Below are 27,492 nucleotides of genomic sequence, written 5' to 3' on the forward strand. Positions count from 1 at the left end.
AAGGCCAACACTCCATAGGCCTTCTTCACAACCCTATCAACCTGGGTGGCAACTTTCAGGGATCTATGTACGTGGACACCTAGATCCCTCTGCTCATCCACACTTTCAAGAACTTTACCATTAGCCAAATATTCCACATTCCTGTTATTCCTTCCAAAGTGAATCACCTCACACTTCTCTACATTAAACTCCATTTGCCACCTCTCAGCCCAGCTCTGCAGCTTATCTATATCCCTCTGTAACCTGCTACATCCTTCCACACTATCGACAACACCACCGACTTTAGTATCGTCTGCAAATTTACTCACCCACCCTTCTGCGCCTTCCTCTAGGTCATTGATAAAAATGACAAACAGCAACGGCCCCAGAACAGATCCTTGTGGTACTCCACTTGTGACTGAACTCCATTCTGAACATTTCCCATCAACCACCACCCTCTGTCTTCTTTCAGCTAGCCAATTTCTGATCCACATCTCTAACTCACCCTCAATCCCCAGCCTCCGTATTTTCTGCAATAGCCTACCATGGGGAACCTTATCAAACGCTTGGCTGAAATCCATATACACCACATCAACTGCTCTACCCTCATCTACCTGTTCAGTCACCTTCTCAAAGAACTCAATAAGGTTTGTGAGGCATGACCTACCCTTCACAAAGCCATGCTGACTATCCCTGATCATATTATTCCTATCTAGATGATTATAAATCTTGTCTCTTATAATCCCCTCCAAGACTTTACCCACTACAGACGTGAGGCTCACCGGTCTATAGTTGCCGGGGTTGTCTCTGCTCCCCTTTTTGAACAAAGGGACCACATTTGCTATCCTCCAGTCCTCTGGCACTATTCCTGTAGTTTTATACATAGCGTTATACACTGGCTCTCCTCCGTACGTGCCAGTTTCCCCAACCCTTCATGTTATCTCTTGCTCATCCACCCTCCCAGGCAATCCCCCCCCCCCCCCCCGCGCCCCATCTCCCAGGACGTTTCCCCCCCCACCCACCCCCCCAGGATGCTGCTGACCGACCTTCCTCTAACGCCCCGCGAGATAGTCTAGGAACGGTTGCCACCGCCTGTAGAACCCCTGTGCAGACCCTCTCAAGGCGAACTTAATCCTCTCCAGCTTTATGAACCCAGCCATATCATTTATCCAGGCCTCCACACTGGGGGGCTTCGCCTCCTTCCACATTAGCAAGATCCTTCGCCGGGCTACGAGGGACGCAAAGGCCAGAATGCCTCCTGCACTCCCGACTCATCCACTACTCCAAATGTTGCTAGCCCCCAGCTTGGCTTGACCCGGACTTTCACCACCTGAGATATTGCTCCCGCCACTCCTCTCCAGAACCCCTTCAGTGCCGGGCATGACCAAAACATATGGACATGGTTCGCCGGGCTCCCTGAGCACCTTCCACATCTGTCCACCCCAAAGAACCTACTCAACCTCGCCCCGTCAAGTGCGCTCTGTGGACCACCTTAAATTGTATCAGGCTGAGCCTGGCACATGAGTAGGAGGAATTAACCCTACCCAGGGCATCAGCCCACAGACCTTCCTCAATCTCCTCCCCCAGCCCCTCCTCCCATTTACCCTTCAGCTGCTCTACCAGCGCTTCCCCCTCTTATTTCATCTCCTGGTGTATTGCCGACATCTTGCCCACCCCGACCCATGCACCCGAGATCACCCTGTCTTGAATTTCTTGTGCCGGGAGCAAGGGAAATTCCCTCAACTGTCGCCTCACAAACGCCCTCACCTGCATATATCTAAAGGCATATCGCCGGGGGTATCTCGAACTTCTCCTCCAGTGCCCCTAGGCTCGCAAACGTCCCGTCAATAAACAGGTCCCCCATTCTTCTAATCCCCACCCGATGCCAGCTCTGAAACCCCCCTTCCATCTTCCCCGGGACAAACCGGTGGTTACCCCTGATCGGGGACCACACCGAGGCTCCCATTGCACCCCTGTGCCGTCTCCACTGGCCCCAGATCCTTAGCGTTGCCGCCACCACCGGGCTCGTGGTGTACCCTGTCGGCGAGAGCGGCAGCGGTGCCGTCACCAACGCCCCCAGGCTCGTTCTTTTACAGGACGCCATCTCCATCCTCTTCCATGCCGCCCCCTCTCCCTCCATCACCCACTTGCGGATCATCGCCACATTTGCTGCCCAGTAGTAGCACCCTAGGTTTGGCAGCGCCAACCCTCCTCGGTCCATACTGCGTTCCAGGAACCCTCTCCTTACCCTCGGGGTCCTATTCGCCCACACAAACCCCATTATACTCCTACCTACTCTCTTGAAAAAGGCCTTGGTGATCACGATGGGAAGGCACTGAAACACAAACAGAAACCTCGGAAGGACCACCATTTTGAGCGACTGCACTCTACCCGCTAGCGAGAGCGGTAACTTGTCCCATCTTTTGAAGTCCTCCTCCATTTGCTCCAGCAACCTCGTCAGATTCAGTTTATGTAGGGCCCCCCAACTCCTGGCTATCTGGATCCCCAGATACCGAAAGCTCCCCTCCGCCCTCCTCAGCAGTAGGTCCCCTATTCCTCTTTCTTGGTCCCCTGCCTGTAGTACAAAAAGCTCGTTTTTCCCTACATTGAGCTTCTCGCCCGAAAACTCCCCAAACTCCCTTAGAGTCTGCATGACCTCCACCATCCCCCCCATTGGATCCGCCACGTACAGCAACAGGTCATCCGCATATAGCGACACCCGATGCTCTTCTCCCCCTCGGACCACCCCCCTCCATTTATTAGATTCCCTCAATGACATGGCCAAGGGTTCGATCGCCAATGCAAACAACAGGGGGGACAGCGGGCACCCCTGCCTCGTCCCTCGGTACAACCGAAAGTACTCCGACTTCCGCCGGTTCGTCACTACACTCACCATCGGGGCTCTGTAAAGGAGCTTAACCCAACTGATAAACCCTCCCCCGAACCCAAACCTACGCAGCACCTCCCAGAGGTACTTCCACTCTACTCGGTCAAAGGCCTTCTCCGCGTCCATTGCTGCCACTATCTCCGCCTCTCCCTCCTCCGATGGCATCATTATCACGTTTAAGAGCCGCCGCACATTAGTGTTTAATTGCCTGCCCTTTACGAATCCCGTCTGGTCCTCATGGATCACCCCCGGCAACTTAGCATCCACATTGAGGAGCGAGATCGGCCCGTATGATCCACATTGCAGTGGGTCCTTGTCCCGCTTTAGGATCAAAGAAATTGTCGCTTCCGACATTGTCGGGGGCAGGGTCCCCTCCTCTCTTGCTTCATTAAAGGTCCTCACTAGTAGCGGGGCTAACAGGTCTACGTACTTCCTCTAGAACTCCACTGGGAACCCGTCCGGTCCCGGGGCCTTCCCCGCCTGCATACTCCCCAAACCCTTGCTCAGCTCCTCCAACCCAATTGGTGCCCCCAAACCAGCCACCTCTTGCTCCTCCACCCTCGGGAATCTCAGTTGGTCTAGGAATCGTCTCATCCCCTCTTCCCCCGCTGGGGGCTGGGATCTGTACAGCTCTTCACAGAAGGCCTTAAATACCTCGTTTATTTTCGTCGCACTCCGAACCGTGGCTCCCCTTCCATCTTTGACTCCCCCTATTTCCCTCGCTGCCATCCTCTTACGGAGCTGGTGTGCCAGCATCCGACTAGCCTTTTCCCCATACTCGTAGGTCGCCCCCTGCGCCTTCCTCCACTGTGCCTCTGCCTTCCCTGTGGTCAACAGGTCAAACTCCGTCTGGAGCCGTCGTCTTTCCCCAAGTAATCTCTCCTCCGGGGCCTCTGCGTATCTCCTGCCCACTCTCAAAATCTCCCCCACTAACCTCTCCCTTTCCATGCCCTCTGTCTTCTCCCTATGAGCCCTGATGGAGATGAACTCTCCCCTGATCACCGCCTTCAACGCCTCCCATACCACCCCCACCCGCACCTCCCCGTTGTCGTTGGCCTCCAAGTACCTTTCAATACACCCCCTCACCTTCCCACACACCACCTCATCTGCCAGCAGTCCCACATCCAGCCGCCACAGCGGGCGTTGGTCCCTCTCCTCTCCCAGCTCCAGTTCCACCCAGTGCGGGGCATGGTCCGAAATGGCTATGGCTGAATACTCCGTCCCCTCCACCCTCGGGATGAGCGCCCTGCCCAGAACAAAAAAGTCTATCCGGGAGTAGGCTTTGTGCACATGGAAGAAAAAAGAAAATTCCCTGGCCTGCAGCCTTGCAAACCTCCATGGGTCCACTCCCCGCCCATCTGATCCATAAACCCTTTAAGCACCTTGGCCGCCGCCGGCCTCTTTCCAGTCCTTGATCTGGAGCGGTCCAGTGCTGGGTCCAACACTGTATTGAAGTCCCCTCCCATTATCAGGCCTCCTACCTCCAGGTCCGGAATGCGCCCCAAGATGCGCTTCATGAATCCAGCATCATCCCAGTTCGGGGCGTATACATTTATCAACACCACCCACGTCCCTTGCAACCTACCGCTCACCATCACATATCGCCCTCCATTATCCACTACGATAGTCTTGGCCTCAAATGACACCCGCTTTCCCACCAATATTGCCACCCCTCTATTCTTCGCGTCCAGTCCCGAGTGGAATACCTGTCCTACCCATCCCTTCCTTAACCTGACCTGGTCCGCCACCTTCAGATGTGTCTCTTGGAGCATGACCACGTCTGCCTTCAGTCCCTTTAAGTGCGTGAACACTCGGGCCCTCTTCACCGGCCCATTCAGGCCCCTCACGTCCCACGTTATCAGCCGGATTGGGAGCCCCCCCCCCCCGGACTAGCCATCTCCTTTTCTGGGCCAGTCCCGTGTCCGCGCCTCCCTCACCCTCCAGTCCCCCAGACGGGGGACCCCCGTCCCGACCACCTCTTCTGTGACCCATTCCCTTTCGGCCAGTGCAGCAGCAACCCTTTTCCCCCCCAGTTCCCCCCCTCCCCTCAGCTAGACCCCTGTCTAGCTTTTTTGCTCCCCCATATCACTCCCGTAAGTCAGCTGACACCTGCTGACCCCGGCTTCCCATTGACCTCCCCATGTGGGAGTGTCCCAATCAGTATGCGTTCCTTCGTTCCCCTTCCCGCCTTACTTCCCGCACGTGGGAAAAACCCTGCGCTTTCTAAAGCCCGCCCCGCCCCCTTTGGCGCAGCTCCTGTCGCGGCCTTGTCTCTCTCCACCAGCCCATGTAACATTTCCTGCGCGTGATTGACCCCCTATATACAACAACCGTAACACATCAAACCTCAAACATCCCCCCCACCCTCACAAACCCTCAGTTAGAGTCCAACTTTTCGGTTTGTATGAAGGTCCACGCCTCTTCAGGCGTTTCGAAATAATAGTGTTGGTCCTTGTATGTGACCCACAGTCGCGCTGGCTGCAACATTCCGAATTTCACTCCTTTCCGGTGCAACACCGCTTTGGCCCGGTTGAAACCCGCTCTCCGCTTTGCAACCTCCGTGCTCCAGTCCGGGTATATTCGGATCTCTGCATTGTCCCACTTACTGCTCCGCTCCTTCTTGGCCCATTTCAGGACCCTCTCTCTGTCCGTGAACCGGTGAAATCTCACCACCATCGCCTTGGCGGCTCATTTGCCTTGGGCCTCCTCGCCAGCACCCGGTGTGCCCCGTCCAGCTCCAGGGACCTCGAAGGGGCCTCCACGCCCATCATCGCACCGAGCATCGTGCTCGCGTATGCCCTGGCATCGGCCCCCTCCACTCCTTCAGGGAGACCCAGGATCCGCAGATTCTTTCTCCTCGACCTGTTCTCCAGGTCTTCGAATCTTCCCGCCCACCTCTTGTGCAGCGCCTCGTGCTGCTCCACTCTCACCGCCATGCCCAAGATCTCGTCCTCATTCTCACTGACTCTTTTCTGCACCTCCTGGATCTTTACCTCGTGGGCCTTCTGGGTTATCCCTAGTCCTTCAATTACCGCCAGCATAGGCGCCAGCATCTCCTTGCGCAGCTCCTCGAAGCAGCACTTGATGAACTCCTGCAGCTCCGGCCCGCACTCCGCTTTGTCCCTGGACGCCGCCATTTATTTTTTTTCCCTCGCTTCTCCCGCTGCTCCAATGCCGCTTTTTTGGCCGTTTCACTTCTGGTCCGGTCCATAAAAGTTGGAGGGGGACCTCTCTCTTCCCTTCCCCACGGGTTGTCTTCGAAAAAAAATTCCGTTGGGGCTCCTCTAACGAGCCCGAAAGTCCGTAATAGCGGGAGCTGCCGAATCGTGCAGCTTAGCTCCGCATAGCCGCAACCGGAAGTCTGATGTCTTAGAGTTGAGTACAAAAATGAATGATGCCAAAGTGGAAGACATAATAAGAGCAAATAAAGCGTTGGCCAAACTAAAAATGCAGGAGTGTGTTTTGAAGTTCCCGGTTTTAGGTGACCGTAGGCACTTGAAACTCATAGTTTGTAGCGATGCATCCTACGCAAATTTATGTGATGGGGTTTCAAGCGCAGGAGGTTTTATAATTTTCCTTTTGGGGAACAATGGTAAATGTTGCCCGCTTGCGTGGGAAACAAAGAAAATAAGGAGAGTGGTAAAAAGCACTTTGGCTGCTGAGACATTAAGCCTTGTAGAGGCGGTGGATATGGCCTTTTATATAAGTCAGATATTGAGAGAAATTTTGGGATTAGGGGATTTGGGTAATATACCTATTGACTGTCACATTGACAATAAATCCCTGTGGGAAAATGTGCACTCTACAAAAAGTGTCAATGAAAAGAGGTTACGGATAGACTCGCAAGTTTGAAGATGTTGGACAGATGGGAAATAACAAAAATTAAATGGGTCGTCAGGAGCTATCAACTGTCAGACTGTTTTATGAAAAGAGGGGCGAGTTCACAGAAACTTTTGGATATTGTTAATGAAGGGCGCTTGTTTCTGTGACTGTTTGTTTCTTCTTTCTCGTCCAAACAAAAAAAAAGGGGGGCGGGGAACATCGTGTGTGTTTTTGAGTTTCTTGACATTTTGTATCGAATTGTATCGAATACCTTTTGGAAGTCCATGTACACCACATCGACAGCTTAACTCTTTATGTTGCCTCATCTATAAACTCCAGAAAATTAGTTTCACATGGTTTACCCTGAACAAATCGATGCTGACCTTCCACAATTAGTCTACATTTGTTCAAATTATTTGTGATTTTGTCCTGTATTACTGTTTCCAAAAGGAAACTAATCACAAGATTGAACTGCCTGATTCACAGATTCACAGAAAACTACAGTGCAGGACAGGCCCTTCAGCCCATCGAGTCTCCACCGTCACATGAAAGGCCCTGACCTGCCTACCTAATCCCATTTGCCAACACTGGGCCCATAGCCTTGAATGTTAGAACATGCCAAGTGCTCATCCAGGTACTTTAAAAAAAAAAAATTGAGAGTACCAAATTATTTTTTCCAATTAGGGGCAATTTAGCGTGGCCAATTCACCTGACCATTGAGGACAGAGATGAGGAGAAATTTCTTCACCCAGAGTGCTGAGTCTGTGGAATTCGTTGCCACAGAAAGTAGTGGAGTCCAAAACATTGTATGGTTATAAGAAGCAGTTAGATAGAGCACTCAGGGTGAAGGGGATCAAAGGATCCGTGGGAAAGCGGGATTAGGCTATTGAGTTGGATGATCATCCATGAACGGGAATGAATGGTGGGGGCAGGCTCAAAGGGCCGAATGGCCTCCTCCTGCTACTATTTCCGATGTTTCTGTGTCTGCACTGGTTCTGTGGGTGTGTGCTGCATACCAGCTGGAGGATGAAGTTGCAGTAATTGAAGAATTTCTCCAGTAAGTTGCTCGCCTCAGCGACCCTGCGATCATTGAACTGCATGAACCCATTCAGTGTCTGAGATTCAGTCACTTGTACAGGGAGCCAGTGCACTTGTCGCAATTCCTGAAACAACCTGCAATCAGAAAATAGTCTGTTAGCCTGCTTCACCAGAGGAACCCGTCAGTCCTCCTGAAGGTGCTGATTCTCACTGGGGTAACATAATTAAACAAAAAAAAAAGGGGGGGGGGGTCATGGGAACATACTGTGCGCTTATCGGCATGAACGCGACACTAACAGACACAGTGAACAAGTATACAAACTGTACAGCACTCTGACAGTGCAGCACTCCCACAGTACTGGCCCTCTGACACTGCAGCACTCCCTCAGTACTGACCCTCTGACAGTGCAGCACTCCCTCAGTACTGACACTCTGACAGCGCGGCACTCCCTCAGTACTGACCCTCTGACAGTGCGGCACTCCCTCAGTACTGACCCTCTGACAGTGCAGCACTCCCACAGTACTGACCCTCTGACACTGCAGCACTCCCTCAGTACTGACCCTCTGACAGTGCGGCACTCCCTCAGTACTGACCGTGTGACAGTGCGGCACTCCCTCAGTACTGACCCTCTGACAGTGCAGCACTCCCACAGTACTGACCCTCTGACAGTGCGGCACTCCCTCAGTACTGACCCTCTGACAGTGCAGCACTCCCTCAGTACTGACCCTCTGACAGTGCGGCACTCCCTCAGTACTGACCCTCTGACAGTGCAGCACTCCCTCACTACTGACCCTCTGACAGTGCAGCACTCCCTCAGTACTGACCCTCTGACAGTGCAGCAGTCCCTCAGTACTGACCCTCTGACAGTGCAGCATTCCCTCAGTACTGACCCTCTGACAGTGCAGCACTCCCACAGTACTGACCCTCAGACAGTGCAGCACTCCCTCAGTACTGACCCTCTGACAGTGCAGCACTCCCTCAGTACTGACCCTCTGACAGTGCAGCATTCCCTCACTACTGACCCTCTGACAGTGCAGCTCTCCCTCAGTACTGACCCTCTGACAGTGCAGCACTCCCTCAGTACTGACCCTCTGACAGTGCGGCAATCCCTCAGTACTGACCCTCTGACAGTGCGGCACTCCCTCAGTACTGACCCTCTGACAATGCAGCACTCCCTCAGTACTGATCCTGACAGTGCGGCACTCCCTCAGTACTGACCCTCTGACAGTGCAGCATTCCCTCACTACTGACCCTCTGACAGTGCAGCTCTCCCTCAGTACTGACCCTCTGACAGTGCGGCACTCCCTCAGTACTGACCCTCTGACAGTGCAGCACTCCCTCACTACTGACCCTCTGACAGTGCAGCACTCCCTCAGTACTGACCCTCTGACAGTGCGGCAATCCCTCAGTACTGACCCTCTGACAGTGCGGCACTCCCTCAGTACTGACCCTCTGACAATGCAGCACTCCCTCAGCACTGACCCTCTGACAGTGCAGCACTCCCTCAGTACTGACTTCCTGAAAGTGCAGCACTCCCTCAGTACTGATCCTGACAGTGCGGCACTCCCTCAGTACTGACCCTCTGACAGTGCAGCACCCCCTCAGTACTGATCCTGACAGTGCGGCACTCCCTCAGTACTGACCCTCTGACAGTGCACTACTCACTCAGTACTGACCCTCTGACTGTGCAGCACTCCCTCAGTACTGGCCCTCTGACAGTGCGGCACTCCCTCAGTACTGACCCTCTGACAGTGCAGCACGCGCTCAGTACTGACCCTCTGACAGTACAGCACTCCCTCAGTACTGACCCTCTGACAGTGCTGCACACCCTCAGTACTGATCCTCTGACAGTGCGGCACTCCCTCAGTACTGACCCTCTGACAGTGCAGCACTCCCTCAGTACTGACCCTCTGACAGTGCAGCACTCACTCAGTACTGACCCTCTGATAGTGCAGCACTCCCTCAGTACTGACCCTCTGACAGTGCAGCACTCACTCAGTACTGACCCTCTGATAGTGCAGCACTCCCTCAGTACTGTACTGCAGTGTCTGCCTGCATTGTTGCCTCATGTTTGTGGTATGAGACGCAAGTCCAAGGCATTCTGACTACGCTGTGCGAGACCAGGGTAGCAAGAGGGTAGTCAGGGAAAGGGTTGGCCCACTGAAGGATAGGCAAGGGCATCTATGTGTGGAGCCAGAGGAAATGGACGAGGTACTAAATGAATCCTTTGCATCAGTATTCACCGAAGAGAAGGAATTGGTAGATGTTGAGTCTGGAGAAGGGTGTGTAGATAGCCTGGGTCACATTGAGTTCCAAAAAGACGAGGTGTTGGGCGTCTTAAAAAATATTAAGGTAGATGAGTCCCCAGGGCCTGATGGGATCTACCCCAGAATACTGAAGGAGGCTGGAGAGGAAATTGCTGAGGCCTTGACAGAAATCTTTGGATCCTCACTGTCTTCAGGTAATGACCCGGAGGACTGGAGAATAGCCAATGTTGTTCCTCTGTTCAAGAAGGGTAGCAAGGATAATCCAGGGAACTACAGGCCGGTGAGCCTTACTTCAGTGGTAGGGAAATTACTGGAGAGAACTTCAAGACAGGATCTACTCCCATTTGGAAGCAAATGGACGTATTAGTGAGAGGCAGCATGGTTTTGTGAAGAGGAGGTTGTGTCTCACTAACTTGATAGAGTTTTTCGAGGAGGTCACAAAGATGATTGATGCAGGTAGGGCAGTGGATGTTGTCTATATGGACTTCAGTAAGGCCTTTGACAAGGTCCCTCATGGTAGACAAGTACAAAAGGTGAAGTCACACGGGATCAGGGGTGAGCTGGCAAGGTGGATACAGAACTGGCTAGGTCATAGAAGACAGAGAGTAGCAATGGAAGGATGCTTTTCTAATTGGAGGGCTGCGACCAGTGGTGTTCCGCAGGGATCAGTGCTGGGACCTTTGCTGTTAGTAGTATGTATATAAATGATTTGGAGGAAAATGAAACTGGTCTGATTAGTAAGTTTGCAGACGTCACAAAGGTTGGTGGAATTGCGGATAGCGATGAGGACTGTCAGAGGATACAGCAGGATTTAGATTGTTTGGAGACTTGGGCGGAGAGATGGCAGATGGAGTTTAATCCGGACAAATGTGAGGTAATGCATTTTGGAAGGTCTAATGCAGGTAGGGAATATACAGTGAATGGTAGAACCCTCAAGAGTATTGAAAGTCAGAGAGATCTAGGTGTACAAGTCCACAGGTCACTGAAAGGGGCAACACGGGTGGAGAAGGTAGTCAAGAAGGCATACGGCATGCTTGCCTTCATTGGCCGGGGCACTGAGTATAAGAATTGGCAAGTCATGTTGCAGCTGTAAAGAACCTTAGTTAGGCCACACTTGGAGTATAGTGTTCAATTCTGGTCGCCACACTACCAGAAGGATGTGGAGGCTTTAGAGAGGGTGCAGAAGAGATTTACCAGAATGTTGCCTGGTATGGAGGGCATTAGCTATGAGGAGCGGTTGAATAAACTCGGTTTGTTCTCACTGGAACGACGGAGGTTGAGGGGCGACCTGATAGAGGTCTACAAAATTATGAGGGGCATAGACAGAGTGGATAGTCAGAGGCTTTTCCAGAGGGTAGAGGGGTCAATTACTAGGGGGCATAGGTTTAAGGTGAGAGGGGCAAGGTTTAGAGTAGATGTACGAGACAAGTTTTTTACACAGGGTAGTGGGTGCCTGGAACCCGCTACCGGAGGAGGTGGTGGAAGCAGGGACGATAGTGACATTTAAGGGGCGTCTTGACAAATATATGAATAGGATGGGAATAGAGGGATACAGACCCAGGAAGTGTAGAAGATTGTAGTTTAGTTGGGCAGCATGGTCGGCACGGGCTTGGAGGGCCGAAGGGCCTGTTCCTGTGCTGTACATTTCTTTGTTCCTTGTTTGTACTACTCACTGAGCCACGATGACATCAAGCTTATTCTTGCTGGAGTTTAGAAGGATGAGGTGGTCCCATCGAGGGGTACAAAATATTAAATGGGATTGATAAAGTAAACAACGACCAAATGTTTCCCTTTGTTGGCAATCTAGAATGAGAGGTTACAGATACAGGTTGAGACGGGCGGTAGGTTTAGAACGGAGATGAGGAAGAACTACGTCTCGCAGAGGGTGGTGAATTTGTGTAACTTGCTACCCCATAGTGCGGTGGAGTCTGAGTCATTAAATGGTTTCAAGAAGATAGGTATATTTCTGATTTTAAAAACAGGTTAAAGGGATATGGGCAACAGGTGGGGAGGTGGATTTCATAGAATCATAGAATTTACAGTGCAGAAGGAGGCCACCCGGCCCATCGAGTCTGCACCGGCTCCTGGAAAGAGCACCCTACCCAAGGTCAACAACTCCACCCTATCCCCACAACCCAGCAACCCCACCCAACACTAAGGGCAAATTTGGATACTAAGGGAAATTTACCACGGCTAATCCACCTAATCTGCACATCTTTGGACTGGGGGAGGAAACCGGAGCACCCGGAGGAAACCCACGCAGACACGGGGAGGACGTGCAGACTCCGCACAGACAGTGACCCAAGCCGGAATCGAACCTGGGACCCTGGAGCTGTGAAGCAATTGTGCTGTCCACAATGCTACCGTGCTGCCCACGGTTGAGACCAGGAAGAGATCAGCCATGATCAGATTGAATGGCAGGGCAGGCTCCAAGGGCTGAATTCTGCTCCTAATTCCCATGTTCTTATTTTCCTATGTTAATGGACATACCTGGAAATCTGTAGCAAAGCAGCTCCGAAGTGAGGGATGGCTGGGAGCAGGCAGCTCCACAGGACATTCCGATGTTTCAGCATCCACTCCCGCTTCATATTTCTATACCAGCTGTGACACAAAAAGGAGAAGCAATGCGAACTTTCACAACCAACATGAACCCAAAACACTCTTCAGACAACAAAATCTTCTTGAATTTCATTGAGAGTTGTAATGTGGTATATGTGTCCGACAATCAGCAAACATTGAGGATACCCTCCATCGTGTTGTGAGGCACTAACACCGTGCTAAGTGGGATAGACTTCGAACAGATCTAGCAACTTGACTGGGCAGCCATGAGGCGCTGTGGGTCATCAGCAGCAGCAGAATTGTATTCACCACAATCTGCAACCTCCTGGCCCGGCATATCCCCCACTCTACCATTACCACCAAGCCACGGGATCAACCCTGATTCAATGAAGAGTGCAGGAGGTGTTATCACACCCTGAGCATGTGTGCGGTCAATTCCAGTCCCACAAACCCCGGAGTCCCAACATAATTGAATTAACCAAACTTTGTATATTTTCCTTGGGTCCTTGACTGCTTCAATGGCTTATGGACACCCGATTTGTAAGTAAAACAGTGGTTAGCACTGCTGCTTCACAGCTCCAGGGTCCCAGGTTCGATTCCCGCTTGGGTCACTGTCTGTGCGGAGTCTGCACGTTCTCCCCGTGTCTGCGTGGGTTTCCTCCGGGTGTTCCGGTTTCCTCCCACTGCCCAGAGTAACAATAATCTTTATTGTCATAAGTAAGCATATGTAAATACTGCAATGAAGTTACTATGAAAGCCCCCAGTTGCCACACTCCGGCACCTGTTCGGATACACTGAGGGAGAATTCAGAATGTCCAATTCGCTTAACAGCACGTCTTTCGGGACTAATGAAGTTTCTTAAAGAATCCTCGTGTTCCTGGTGAGCTCTCTGGAAGAATGCTCGAGTTCCTTGTTAAGTGTCTGGAAGACTGATAGAGTACACTGTGAAGGTTCCCGCAGAATCCCTGGGTACACAGTGAAGCTTCTCAAAGAACGCTCAAGTACATGGTGATGATTTTCGAAAAATGCTTGAATTCCTGGAGAGGTCTCTGGAAGAATGCATGAGTTTATGGTGAAATTTCTGGAAGAATGCTTGAGTTCCTAATGAGGTTTCTGGAACAATGCTTGAGTTCCTTGTTAAGTTTCTGGAAGAATGCTCAAGTACACTGTGAAGTTTCTCGAAGAATGTTCAAGTTCCTGTTGAAATTTCTCAAAGAATGCTCGGGTTCCTGGTGGAGATTCTGGAAGAATTGTCGAGTTCATGGTGAAGTTTCTGGAAGAAACTACAGTGGCCCAACAAACACACCAAGGACAGGTACGGCACGGCGTTAGATACAGAGTAAAGCTCCCTCTACACTCTCCCTATCAAACACTCACAGGACAGGTACGGCACAGGGTTAGATACAGAGTAAAGCTCCCTCTACACTGTCCCCGTCAAACACTCCCAGGACAGGTACAGCATGGGGTTAGATACAGAGTAAAGCTCCCTCTGCACTGTCCCCATCAAACACTCCCAGGACAGGGACAGCACGGGGTTAGATACAGAGTAAAGCTCCCTCTACACTGTCCCCATCAAACACTCCCAGGACAGGTACAGCACGGGGTTAGATACAGAGTAAAGCACCCTCTACACTGTCCCCGTCAAACACTCCCAGGACAGGTACAGCACGGGGTTAGATACAGAGTAAAGCTCCCTCTACACTGTCCCCATCAAACACGGGGTTAGATACAGAGTAAAGCTCCCTCTACACTGTCCCCGTCAAACACTCCCAGGACAGGTACAGCACGGGGTTAGATACAGAGTAAAGCTCCCTCTACACTGTCCCCATCAAACACTCCAAGGACAGGTACAGCACGGGGTTAGATACAGAGTAAAGCTCCCTCTACACTGTCCCCATCAAACTCTCCCAGGGCAGGTACAGAACAAAGAACAACAAAGAAATGTACAGCTCAGGAACAGGCCCTTAGGCCCTCGTCTTTTTGGATCTCAATGTGACCCAGGCTATCTACACACCCTTCCCCAGACTCAACATCAACCAATTCCTTCTCTTTGGTGAATACTGATGCAAAGTATTCATTTAGTACCTCGCCCATTTCCTCTGGCTCCACACATAGATTCCCTTGCCTATTCTTCAGTGGGCCAACCCTTTCCCTGGCTACCCTCTTGCTTTTTATGTACGTGTAAAAAGCCTTGGGATTTTCCTTAACCCTATTTGCCAATGACTTTTTGTGACCCCTTCTAGCCCTCCTGACTCCTTGCTTAAGTTCCTTCCTACTTTCCTTATATTCCACACAGGCTTCGTCTGTTCCCAGCCTTTTAGCCCTGACAAATGCCTCCTTTTTCTTTTTGACGAGGCCTACACTATCTCTCGTTATCCAAAGTTCCCGAAAATTGCCGTATTTATTCTTCTTCCTCACAGGAACATGCCAGTCCTGAATTCCTTTCAACTGACACTTGAAAGCCTCCCACATGTCAGATGTTGATTTGCCCTCAAACATCCGCCCCCAATCTATGTTCTTCAGATCCCGCCTAATATTGTTATAATTAGCCTTCCCCCAATTTAGCACATTCATCCTAGGACCACTCTTATCCTTGTCCACCAGCACTTTAAAACTTACTGAATTGTGGTCACTGTTCCCGAAATGCTCCCCTACTGAAACTTCTTCCACCTTGCCGGGCTCATTCCCCAATACCAGGTCCAGTACCGCCCCTTCCCTCGTTGGACTGTCTACATATTGTTTTAAGAAGCCCTCCTGGATGCTCCTGACAAACTCTGCCCCGTCTAAGCCCCTGGAACTAAGTGAGTCCCAGTCAATATTGGGGAAGTTGAAGTCTCCCATCACTACAACCCTGTTGTTTTTACTCTTTTCCAAAATCTGTCTACCTATCTGCTCCTCTATCTCCCGCTGGCTGTTGGGAGGCCTGTAGTAAACCCCCAACATTGTGACTGCACCCTTCTTATTCCTGATATCTACCCATATAGCCTCACTGCCCTCTGAGGTGTCCTCCCGTAGTACAGCTGTGATATTCTCCCTAACCAGTAGCGCAACTCCGCCACCCCTTTTACATCCCCCTCTATCCCGCCTGAAACATCTAAATCCTGGAACGTTTATCTGCCAATCCTGCCCTTCCCTCAACCAGGTCTCTGTAATGGCAACAACATCATAGTTCCAAGTACTGGCTGTTTAGCTGCTCTATCTTCCTATTTCTAGCCTCACTGGCACGTGGCACAGGGAGTAATCCCGAGATTACAACCCGAGAGGTCCTGTCTTTTAACTTTCTGCCTAGCTCCCTGAACTCCTGCTGCAGGACCTCATGCCCCTTCCTGCCTATGTCGTTAGTACCAATATGTACAATGACCTCTGCCTGTTTGCCCTCTCCCTTCAGGATGCCCTCTACCCGTTCGGAGACATCCTGGACCCTGGCACCAGGGAGGCAACATACCATCCTGGAGTCTCTTTCACGTCCATAGAAGCGCCTATCTGTGCCCCTGACTATAGAGTCCCCTATTACTATTGCTCTTCTGCGCTTTGACCTCCCTTCTGAACATCAGAGCCAGCCGTGGTGCCACTGCTCTGGCTGCTGCTGTTTTCCTCTGATAGGCTATCCCCCCCCGACAGTATCCAAAGGGGTATACCTGTTCGAGAGGGGGACAACCACAGGGGATTCCTGCACTGATTGCCTGCCCTTTCTGGTGGTCACCCATTTCTCTGCCTGCACCTTGGGTGTGACCACATTTATATAACTGCGATCTATGACGCTTTCCGCCACCTGCATGCTCCTAAGTGCATCCAATTGCTGCTCCAACCGAACCATGCGGTCTGTGTGGAGTTCCAGTTGGGTGCATTTTCTGCAGATGAAGCCATCCGGGACGCTGGAAGCCTCCCGGACCTGCCACATCTCACAGTCAGAGCACTGCACCCCTCTAACTGACATTGCGTCAATTAATTAGTAAATTAAAATTAAAAAGGTTTTTTAAAAAGTTTTTTTTTTTTTTAATGTTTAAAGTTACTGTTAACTATCTGTTTCCTAGCACTAGATTTCTAATATAAATCTGAAAGCTAAATATAGTACTCTCCGATCTCTGGCTTAGATATCCCTCTAAATTATAAGTAATTATGTTTAATTAGTTACCAATGCTTAATTTTTTTAATTTAGTGTAGATTCCCAACCAGCCACTCAGGTCACAGCTTCTCTGTGATGTCACTTCAGTTTCCCCACGACACACACACTTTGAGAAGGACAGTGTAGAGGGAGCTTTACTCTGTATCTAACCCCGTGCTGTACCTGTCCTGGGAGTGTTTGATGGGGACAGTGTAGAGGGAGCTTTACTCTGTATCTAACCCCGTGCTGTACCTGTCCTGGGAGTGTTTGATGGGGACAGTGTAGAGGGAGCTTTACTCTGTATCTAACCCCGTGCTGTACCTGTCCTGGGAGAGTTTGATGGAGACAGTGTAGAGGGAGCTTTACTCTGTATCTCACCCCGTGCTGTACCTGTCCTGGGAGAGTTTGATGGAGGCAGTGTAGAGGGGGCTTTACTCTGTATCTAACCCTCGAAAAATACTTTGAAAAAGGTATAAAAGTAAAAATGAGTAAAAATCACTTACTTACGTTCTGAATGTCTTAGATGTTCTCAGGTTCTCTCCCTGACAGAGAGTGCTCCTCCCCCACCCCCCAAACGGCTCCCGAAACTAGGCCGCGATCTTTTTAAATCTCCGCTCCGACTCGCAGCTCCCACGCTTTTTAAATCTCCCGGGTCTCTCTCCACTCGCGCTGTTTTCAATGTCCCGGCTCTCACTCCGCTCGCGCTGTTTTCAATGTCCCGACTCTCTATCCTCCCGCGCTGTTTTCAATGTCCCGACTCTCTCTCCACTCGCGCTGTTTTCAATGTCCTGACTCTCTCTCCACTCACATTGTTTTCAATGTCCTGGCTCTCTCGCCTCCCGCGCTGTTTTCACTGTCCTGGCTCACTCAGCTCCCGCGCTGTTTTCACTGTTCTGCCTCACTCACCTCTCGCGCTGTTTTCAATGTCCCGACTCTCTCTCCTCCCGCGCTGTTTTCACTCTCCCAGCTGTCTCTCCTCCCGCGCTGTTTTCAATGTCCCGGCTCTCTCTCCACTCGCGCTGTTTTCACTCTCCCAGCTGTCTCTCCTCCCGCGCTGTTTTCAATGTCCCGGCTCTCTCTCCACTCGCGCTGTTTTCAATGTCCCGGCTCTCTCTCCTCCCGCGCTGTTTTCAATGTCCCGGCTCTCTCTCCTCCCACGCTGTTTTCAATGTCCCGACTCTGTCTCCACTCGCGCTGTTTTCAAAGTCCCGACTCTCTCTCCACTCGCGCAGTTTTCAATGTCCCGTCTCTCTCTCTCCTCCTCGCGCTGTTTTCACTGTCCCGGCTCTGTCTCCTCTCGCGCTGTTTTCAATGTCCCGGCTGTCTCTCCTCCCGCGCTGTTTTCAATGTCCCGGCTCTCTCTCCACTCGCGCTGTTTTCAATTTCCCGGCTCTCTCTCCTCCCGCACTGTTTTCAATGTCCCGGCTCTCTCTCCTCCCGTGCTGTTTTCAATGTCCCGGCTCTCTCTCCTCCCGCGCTGTTTTCCATGTCCCGGCTCTCTCTCCTCTCGCGCTGTTTTCAATGTCCCGACTCTCTCTCCTCCCGCGCTGTTTTCAATGTCCCAGCTCTCGCGCTGTTTTCGAGGGTTAGATACGGAGTAAAGCTCCCTCTACACTGTCTCCATCAAACACTCCCAGGACAGGTACAGCACGGGGTTAGATACAGAGTAAAGCTCCCTCTACACTGTCCTTCTCAAACAATCCCAGGACAGGTACAGCACGGGGTTAGCTACATAGAACATAGGAGCAGGATGAGGTCTGTTGGCCCTTCGAGCCTGCTCCGCCATTCATCACGATCTTGGCAGATCATTCAACTCAATAGCCTAATCCTGCTTTCTCTCCATAGCCTTTGATCTCATTCTCCCCAAGTGCTACATCTAGCCGTCTATTAAATATGTTGAATGTTTTAGCATCGACCACTTCCTGTGGTCATGAATTCCACAGGCTCACCACTCTTTGGGTGAAGAAATGTCTCCTTATATCTGTCTGAAATTGTTTACCCTGAATCCTCAGACTGTGACCCCTGGTTCTGGACACCCCATCATAAGAACATAAGAACTAGTAGCAGGAGTAGGCCATTTGGCCCCTCGAGCCTGCTCCGCCAATCAATGAGATCATGGCTGATCCTTTGTGGACTCAGCTCCACTTTCCGGCCCGAGCACCATAACCCTTAATCCCTTTATTCTTCAAAAAACTATCTGTCTTTATCTTAAAAACATTTAATGAAGGAGCCTCTTCTGCTTCACTGGGCAAGGAATTCCATAGATTCACAACCCTTTGGGTGTAGAAGTTCCTCCTAAACTCAGTCCTTAATCTACTTCCCCTTATTTTGAGGCTATGCCCCCTTGTTCTGCTTTCACCCACCAGTGGAAACAACCTGCCAGCATCTATCATATCTATTCTCTTCATAATTTTATATGTTTCTAGAAGATCCCCCCTCATCCTTCTGAATTCCAACGAGTACAGTCCCAGTCTACTCAACCTCTCCTCGTAATCCAACCCCTTCAGCTCTGGGATTAACCTTGTGAATCTCCTCTGCACACCCTCCAGTGCCAGTACATCCTTTCTCAGGTAAGGAGACCAAAACTGAACACAATACTCCAGGTGTGGCCTGGATACTCTACAATACTCTAGATGCATCTAAAATGATGCAATCGTGCCCGCCTCTACCACCTCCACTGGCAAAGTGTTCCAGGCCCCCACCACCCTCTGCGTAAAAAACTTTCCACGCACATCTCCCTAAACGTTCCCCCTCCCACCTTGAAATCGTGACCCCCTTGTAATTGACACCCCACTCTTGGAAAAAGCTTGTTGCTATCCACCCTGTCCATACCTCTCATAATTTTGTAGACCTCAATAAGGTCCCCCCCAACCTCCGTCTTTCCAATGAAAACAATCCTAATCTACTCAACCTTTCTTCATAGCTAGCACCCTCCATACCAGGCAACATCCTGGCGAACCTCCTCTGCACCCTCTCTAAAGCAGCCACATCCTTCTGGTAATGTGGCGACCAGAACTGCACGCAGTATTCCAAATGTGGCCTAACCAAAGTCATATACAACTGGAACATGACCTGCCGACTCTTGTACTCAATACCCCGTCCGATGAAGGCAAGCATGCTGTATGCCTTCTTGACCACTCTATTGACCTGCGTTGCTACCTTCAGGGTACAATGGACCTGAACTCCCAGATCTCTGTACATCAATTTTCCCCAGGACTCTTCCATAGTCCGCTCTTGAATTAGATCTTCCAAAATGCATCACCTCGCATTTGCCTGGATTGAACTCCATCTGCCATTTTTCTGCCCAACTCTCCAATCTATCTATATTTTGCTGTATTCTCTGACAGTCCTCCTCGCTATCTGCAACTCCATCAATCTTAGTATCATCTGCAAACTTGCTAATCAGACCACCTATACCTTCGTCCAGATCATTTATGTATATCACAAACAACAGTGGTCCGAGCACGGATCCCTGTGGAACACCACTAGTCACCTTTCTCCATTTTGAGACACTCCCTTCCACCACTACTCTCTGTCTCCTGTTGCCCAGCCAGTTCTTTATCCATCTAGCTAGTACACCCTGAACCCCATACGACTTCACTTTTTCCATCAACCTGCCATGGGGAACTTTATCAAACGCCTTACTGAAGTCCATGTATATGACATCTACAGCCCTTCCCTCATCAATTAACTTTGTCACTTCCTCAAAGAATTCTATTAGGTTTGTAAGACATGACCTTCCCTGCACAAAACCATGCTGCCTATCACTGATAAGTCTATTTTCCTCCAAATGTGAATAGATCCTATCCCTCAGTATCTTCTCCAACAGTTTGACTACCACTGACGTCAAGCTCACAGGTCTATAATTCCCTGGATTATCCCTGCTACCCTTCTTAAACAAAGGGACAACATTAGCAATTTTCCAGTTCTCCGGGACCTCACCCGTGCTCAAGGATGCTGCAAAGATATCTGTTAAGGCCCCAGCTATTTCGTCCCTCGCTTCCCTCAGTAACCTGGGATAGATCCCATCCGGACCTGGGGACTTGTCCACCTTAATGCCTTTTAGAATACCCAAAACTTCCCCCTTCCTTATGCCGACTTGACCTAGAGTATTTAAACATCCATCCCTAGCCTCAACATCCATCATGTCCCTCTCCTTGGTGAATACCGATGCAAAGTTAAGAATCTCACCCATTTCCTCTGACTCTATGCATAAATTCCCTATTTGTCTTTGAGTCATAGAATTTACAGTGCAGAGGGAGGCCATTCGGCCCATCGAGTCTGCACCGGCTCTTGGAAAGAGCACCCTACCCAAGGTCAACACCTCCACCCTATCCCCATAACCCAGTAACCCCACCCAACACTAAGGGCAATTTTGGACACTAAGGGCAATTTATCATGGCCAATCCAACTAACTGGCACATCTTTTGGACTGTGGGAGGGAACCGGAGCACCCGGAGGAAACCCACGCACACAGGGGGAGGAATGTGCAGACTCCGCACAGACAGTGACCCAAGCCGGAATCGAACCTGGGACCCTGGAGCTGTGAAGCAATTGTGCTATGCACAATGCTACCTTGCTGCCCCCTTTGAGTGGGCCAATCCATTCTCTCGTTACCCTCTTGCTCCTTATATACGAATAAAAGGCTTTGGGATTTTCCTTAACCCTGTTAACCAAAGATATTTCATGACCCCTTTTAGCCCTCTTGTGCGTTTGAGATTTGTCCTACTGACCCGATATTCCTCCAAAGCTTCATCAGTTTTAAGTCGCCTAGATCATATGTATGCTTCCTTTTTCATCTTAGCTAGTCTCACAATTCCACCCGCCATCCATGGTTCCCTAATCTTGCCATTTCTATCCCTCATTTTCACAGGGACATGTCTGTCCTGCACTCTAATCAACCTTTCCTTAAAAGACTCCCACATTTCAAATGTGGATTTACCCTTAAACAGCTGCCCCCAATCCACATTCCCTGGCTCCTGCCGAATTTTGTTATACTTGGCCTTTCCCCAATTTAGCACTCTTCCTTTAGGACCACTCTCGTCTTAGTCCATGAGTATTCTAAAACTTACGGAATCGTGATCGCTATTCCCAAAGTAATCACCGACTGAAACTTCAACCACCTGGCCGGGATCATTCCCCAATACCAGGTCCAGTATGGCCCCTTCCTGAGTTGGACTATTTACATACTGCTCTAAAAAACTCTCCTGGATGCTCTTTACAAATTCTGCTCCATTTACGCCCCCAACACTACACGAGTCCCATTCAATGTTGGGGAAGTTAAAATCTCCCATCACGACTACCCTATTGCTCCTACATTTTTCGATAATCTGTCTACATATTTGTACCTCTACGTCATGCTCGCTTTTGGGAGACCTGTAGTAAAGTCCCAACAATGTTACTGCACCCTCCCTATTTCTTAGCTCTACCCATATTGCCTCAGTGCTCGAATCCTCCATTGTGCCCTCCATAATCACAGCTGTGATATCATCTCTGACCAGTAATGCAACTCCTCCACCCCTTTTACCTCCCTCTCTATTCCTCCTGAAGCATCTATACCCTGGAATATTTAATTGCCAGTCTTGCCCTTCCCTCAACCAAGTCTCAGTAATACCAATAACATCATATTCCCAGGTACTAATCCAAGCCCTAAGTTCATCTGCCTTACCTGCTACACTTCTCACATTGAAACAAATGCACCTCAGACCACCTGTCCCTTTGCGTTCATCATTTCTTCCCTGTCTACTCTTCCCCTTAGTCACATTGAGTTTATTATCTAGTACCTTACTGGCTTTAGTTGCTGCCTCTTTACTGACCTCTAACTTCCTAATCTGGTTCCCATCCCCCTGCCACATTAGTTTAAAACCTTCCCAACAGTGTTAGCAAAAGCACCCCATATCCTCTGCACTTTTTGCTTCACCACTCATCTTAGTGTAGTCTGCAAACTTGGACACATTGCCCTTGGTCCCCAACTCCAAATCATCTATGTAAATTGTGAACAATTGTGGGCCCAACACTGATCCCTGAGGGACACCACTAGCTACTGATTGCCAACCAGAGAAACACCTATCAATCCCCACTCTTTGCTTTCTATTAATTAACCAATCCTCTATCCATGCTAATACTTTACCCTTAATGCCATGCATCTTTATCTTATGCAGCAACCTTTTGTGTGGCACCTTGTCAAAGGCTTTCAGGAAATCCAGATATACCACATCCATTGGCTCCCCGTTATCTACCGCACTGGTAATGTCCTCAAAAAATTCCACTAAATTAGTTAGGCACGACCTGCCCTTTATGAACCCATGCTGCGTCTGCCCAATGGGACAATTTCCGTCCAGGTGCCTCGCTATTTCTTCCTTGATGATCGATTCCAGCATCTTCCCTACTACCAAAGTTAAGCTCACTGGCCTATAATTACCCGCTTTCTGCCTGCCTCCTTTTTTAAACAGTGGTGTCGCATTTGCTAATTTCCAATCCGCCGGGACCACCCCAGAGTTTAGTGAATTTTGGTAAATTATCACTAGTGCATTTGCAATTTCCCTAGCCATCTCTTTTAGCACTCTGGGATGCATTCCATCAGGGCCAGGAGACTTGTCTACCTTTAGCCCCATTAGCTTGCCCATCACTACCTCCTTGGTGATAACAATCCTCTCAAGGTCCTCACCTGTCATAGCCTCATTTCTATCAGTCACTGGCATGTTATTTGTGTCTTCCACTGTGAAGACCGACCCAAAAAACCTGTTCAGTTCCTCAGCCATTTCCTCATCTCCCATAACTAAATCTCCCTTCTCATCCTCTAAAGGACCAATATTTACCTTAGCCATTCTTTTTTGTTTATACATTTGTAGAATCTGTTTTATATATTTGTATATCTGTTTTTCTATTCTGAGCAAGTTTACTCTCATAATCTATCTTACTCTTCTTTGTAGCTTTTTTAGTAGCTTTCTGTTGCCCCCTAAAGATTTCCCAGTCCTCTAGTCTCACACTAACCTTTGCCACTTTGTATGCTTTTCCCTTCAATTTGATACTCTCCCTTATTTCCTTCGATATCCACGGTCGATTTTCCCTCTTTCTACCGTCCTTCCTTTTTGTTGGTATAAACCTTTGCTGGACACTGAAAAATCGCTTGGAAGGTTCTCCACTGGTCCTCAACAGTTTCACCATAAAGTCTTTGCTCCCAGTCTACCTTAGCTAGTTCTTCTCTCATCCCATTGTAAACTATCGCGGATTTCCTCCGGGTGCTCCGGTTTCCTCACACAGCCCATTGGTAACATCTTCCCTGCATCTACCCTGTCTAGTCCCATTAATATTTTATAAGTCTTTATGAAATTCCCCCTCATTCTTCTGAACACCAGCGAGAACAATCCCAACCTAGTCAATCTCTCCTCATATGACAGTCCCGCCATCCCTGGAATCAGTCTGATAAACCTTCGCTGCACTCCCTCAAGAGCAAGAACATCCTTCCTCAGAGAAGGAGACCAAAACTGCACACAATACTCCAAGTGTGGCCTCACCAAGGCCCTGTATAATTGCAGCAACACATCCCTGCTTCTATACTCGAAACCTCTCGCAATGAAGGCCAACATACCATTAGCCTTCTTTACCGCCTGCTGCACCTGCATGCTTACCTTCAGCGACTGGTGCACAAGGACACCCAGGTCCTGCTGCACACTCCCCTCTCCCAATTTACAACCATTCAGGTAGTAATCTGCCTTCCTGTTTTTGCTTCCAAATAACCTCACGCTTATCCAAATTATACTGCATCTGCCACTGATTTGCCCAATCGCGCAACCTGTCCAGATCATGCTGTAGGATCCCTGCATCCTCATCACTGTTCACCCTCCCACCTAACGTGGTGTCATCTGCAAACTTTGAAATGTTACATTTTGTTCCCTCATCCAAAACATTAATATATACTGTCAATAGCTGACGTCCCAGCACCGATCCCTGTGGTACCCCACTAGTTACTGCCTGCCAATTTGAAAAGGACCCATTAATCCCTACTCTTTGTTTCCTCTCTGCCAACCAGTTTCTATCCACCTCAATACATTTCCCCCAATCCCATGCGCTTTAATTTTGCACAATAATCTCTTATGCGGGACTTTGCCAAATGCCTTCTGAAAGTCCAAATATACCACATCGACTGGCTCCCCCTTGTCGACTGTACTGGTTACATCTTCAAAGAATTCCAACAAATTCCAACAAATTGTGCAGGTTAGGTGGATTGGCCATGATAAATTGCCCTTAGTGTCCAAAATTGCCCTTAGTGTTGGGTGGGGTTACTGGGTTATGGGGATAGGGTGGAGGTGTTGACCTTGGGTAGGGTGCGCTTTCCAAGAGCCGGTGCAGACTCGATGGGCCGAATGGCCTCCTTCTGCACTGTAAATTCTATGAAATTTGTCAAGCATGATTTTCCCTTCATAAATCCATGCTGACTCTGACTGATCCTGCCACTGCTTTCTAAATGTTCCGCTATAAAGTCCTTGATAATGGATTCAAGCATTTTCCCCACCGATGTTAGGCCTACTGGTCTATAATTCCCTACTTTCTCTCTACCTCCCTTTTTGAATATCGGAGTGACGTGAGCTACCCTCCAATCTACAGGGACAGTTCCAGAGTCTATAGAATCCCGGGAGATGACTACCAATGCATCCACTACTTCCAGAGCCACCTCCTTAAGCTCTCTGGGATTTATCCGCCTTCAATCGCATCAATTTTCCCAGCACCATTTCTCTACTAATGCTGATCTCCCTCAGTTCTTCCCTCTCACTAAACCTTTCATTCTCCAACATTTCTGGTATCTGATTTGTGTCCTCTTTTGTGAAGACAGAACCAAAGTATGTATTCAATTGCTCAGCCATTTCTTTGTCCCTTATTATGCATTCCCCTGTTTCTGTCTGTAGGGGGCCTACATTTCTCTTTCCCAGTCTCTTTCTCTTCATATATCTATAGAAACTCTTAGTGTCAGACTTTATGTTCCCTGCAAGCTTCCTTTCGTACTGTACTTTCCCCTTCTTAATCAATCCCTTCGTCATTCTTTGCTGAATTCTAAACTGCTCCCAATCCTCAGACCTATTATTTTTCTTGGCCAATCTGTATGCTTCTTCCTTGGATCGGATACTGTTTCTAATTTCCTTTGTAAGCCACGGATTGGCCCTCTTACCCCCTTTGCATTTGTGCCAGACAGGAATGAACAGTTGCTGTAGTTCCCTCGCACGTTCCTTGAATGTTTGCCATTGCCTATCCACTGTCATCCCTTTAGGTAACTCTCCCCAATCTATCAAGGCCAACTCACGCCTCATATCCTCATAGTTCCCTTTATTAAGATTCAGCACCCTAGTCTCCGAATCAACTACTTCACTCTCCATCTTGATAAAAAATTCTATCAGGTTATGGTCGTTCATCCCCAAGGGGTCTCGTACAACCAGATTGGCAATGATTCCCTTCTCATTACACAGTACCCAGTCTAAGATGGCCTGCTCTCTTTTTGGTTCCTGCACATATTGATCAAGAAAACCATCTTGTATTCACTCAGGAATTCCTCCTCTACGGCACTGTGGCTATCTTGATTTGCCCAATCTATGTGATGCAGAGTAAAACTCCCGATACAGCATTTGGAAAGTACTGGTGTAATGAGACAAAGGCAGCATGGATTTATCATGCTTGACAAATCTACTAGAATTCTTTGATGGTGTAACTAGTAGGATTGATCAGTGAGGTGGATGTGGTTTATTTAGACTTTCAGAAGGCTTTCGACAAGGTCTCACATCGCAGATTACTGTGTAAAGTTAAAGTTCATGGGATTGCGAGTAGGGTCTTGAGATTAATAAAAAGCTGGTTAGCAGACAGGAAGCATAACGTTGGAATAAATGGGTCTTTTTCCGAGTGGCAGGCAGTGACTACTCGAGTACCGCAGGGAATGTGCTAGGACCCCAACTGTTCACATTATATATTAATGATTTGGACGAGGGAACCGAATTTACAGATGATACAAAGTTGGATGGGCGGGTGATTTGTGAGGAGGATGCAGAGATGCTTCAGCGGGATTTGGACAGGCTGAGTGAGTGGGCACATGCACGGCAGATGCAGTATAATGTGGATGAATGTGAGATTATCCGCTTCAGTAGCAAAAATAGGAAGGCAGATTATTATTTGAATGGGTGTAAATTGAGAGAGGTGGACTTCCGGGTGCGGTGACGACCAGCTAAGTCGCACGTTTCGGCAGCTCCCGGTGGAACGGACTTTTGGGCTCTTAATAGGAGCCCCATCGGCAATTTTAACGGCAAATACCACTGTGCGGTAATCCAGAAGGGAATCCCCCCTGGACACGGATGGAAAAAAGAGAGGAAAGTAGCCGGATTGCGGTGGATCCTCAAGAGCAGCGGCCAGGAAGGCAGGCACAAAGCAAGATGGCGTCGGAAGGAGGCAGTTTAATATGGGGCCCTGACCAACAAGAGTTCCTGCGGCGTTGCGTAGATGAACTCAAAAAGGAGATGAAGAAGGAGCTGTTGGCTATGATATTACAAGCGATTGAGGGGCTAAAGGAGGAGCAGAAGACCCAGGAACAGGAGCTTCGGGTCATGAAGGCAAAGGCTGCTGAAAATGAGGACGACATACAGGGCCTGGTGGTGAAAACGGAGATCCACGAGGCACAATACAAAAGATGTGTGGAAAGGCTGGAGGTGCTGGAGAACAATGCGAGGAGGAAGAATTTAAGGATTCTTGGTCTTCCCGAAGGTGCAGAAGGGGCGGACGTCGGGGCATATGTGAGCATGATGCTGCATTCGTTAATGGGATCGGAGGCCCCGACGGGTCCGCTGGAGGTGGAGGG

At 49.6% G+C, this 27,492-nt stretch overlaps 1 protein-coding gene across 1 annotated transcript in view; it reads right to left on the reverse strand.

Annotated features, from left to right (window-relative positions):
* Positions 1-27,492, reverse strand: part of LOC140391353 (dynein heavy chain domain-containing protein 1-like) — a 275,539-nt gene that overhangs the window by 222,419 nt on the left and 25,628 nt on the right. The window contains exons 5-6 of the mRNA XM_072475932.1: positions 12,485-12,595; positions 7,705-7,861 (exon numbers count right to left, since the gene is read on the reverse strand). Of these exons, the coding sequence (XP_072332033.1) occupies positions 7,705-7,861; positions 12,485-12,595 (268 nt within the window). The remainder of the gene's footprint in view (positions 1-7,704; positions 7,862-12,484; positions 12,596-27,492) is intronic.

Source organism: Scyliorhinus torazame, chromosome 15 (genome assembly GCF_047496885.1).
Source record: "Scyliorhinus torazame isolate Kashiwa2021f chromosome 15, sScyTor2.1, whole genome shotgun sequence".
Taxonomy (NCBI): Eukaryota; Metazoa; Chordata; class Chondrichthyes; order Carcharhiniformes; family Scyliorhinidae; genus Scyliorhinus; species Scyliorhinus torazame.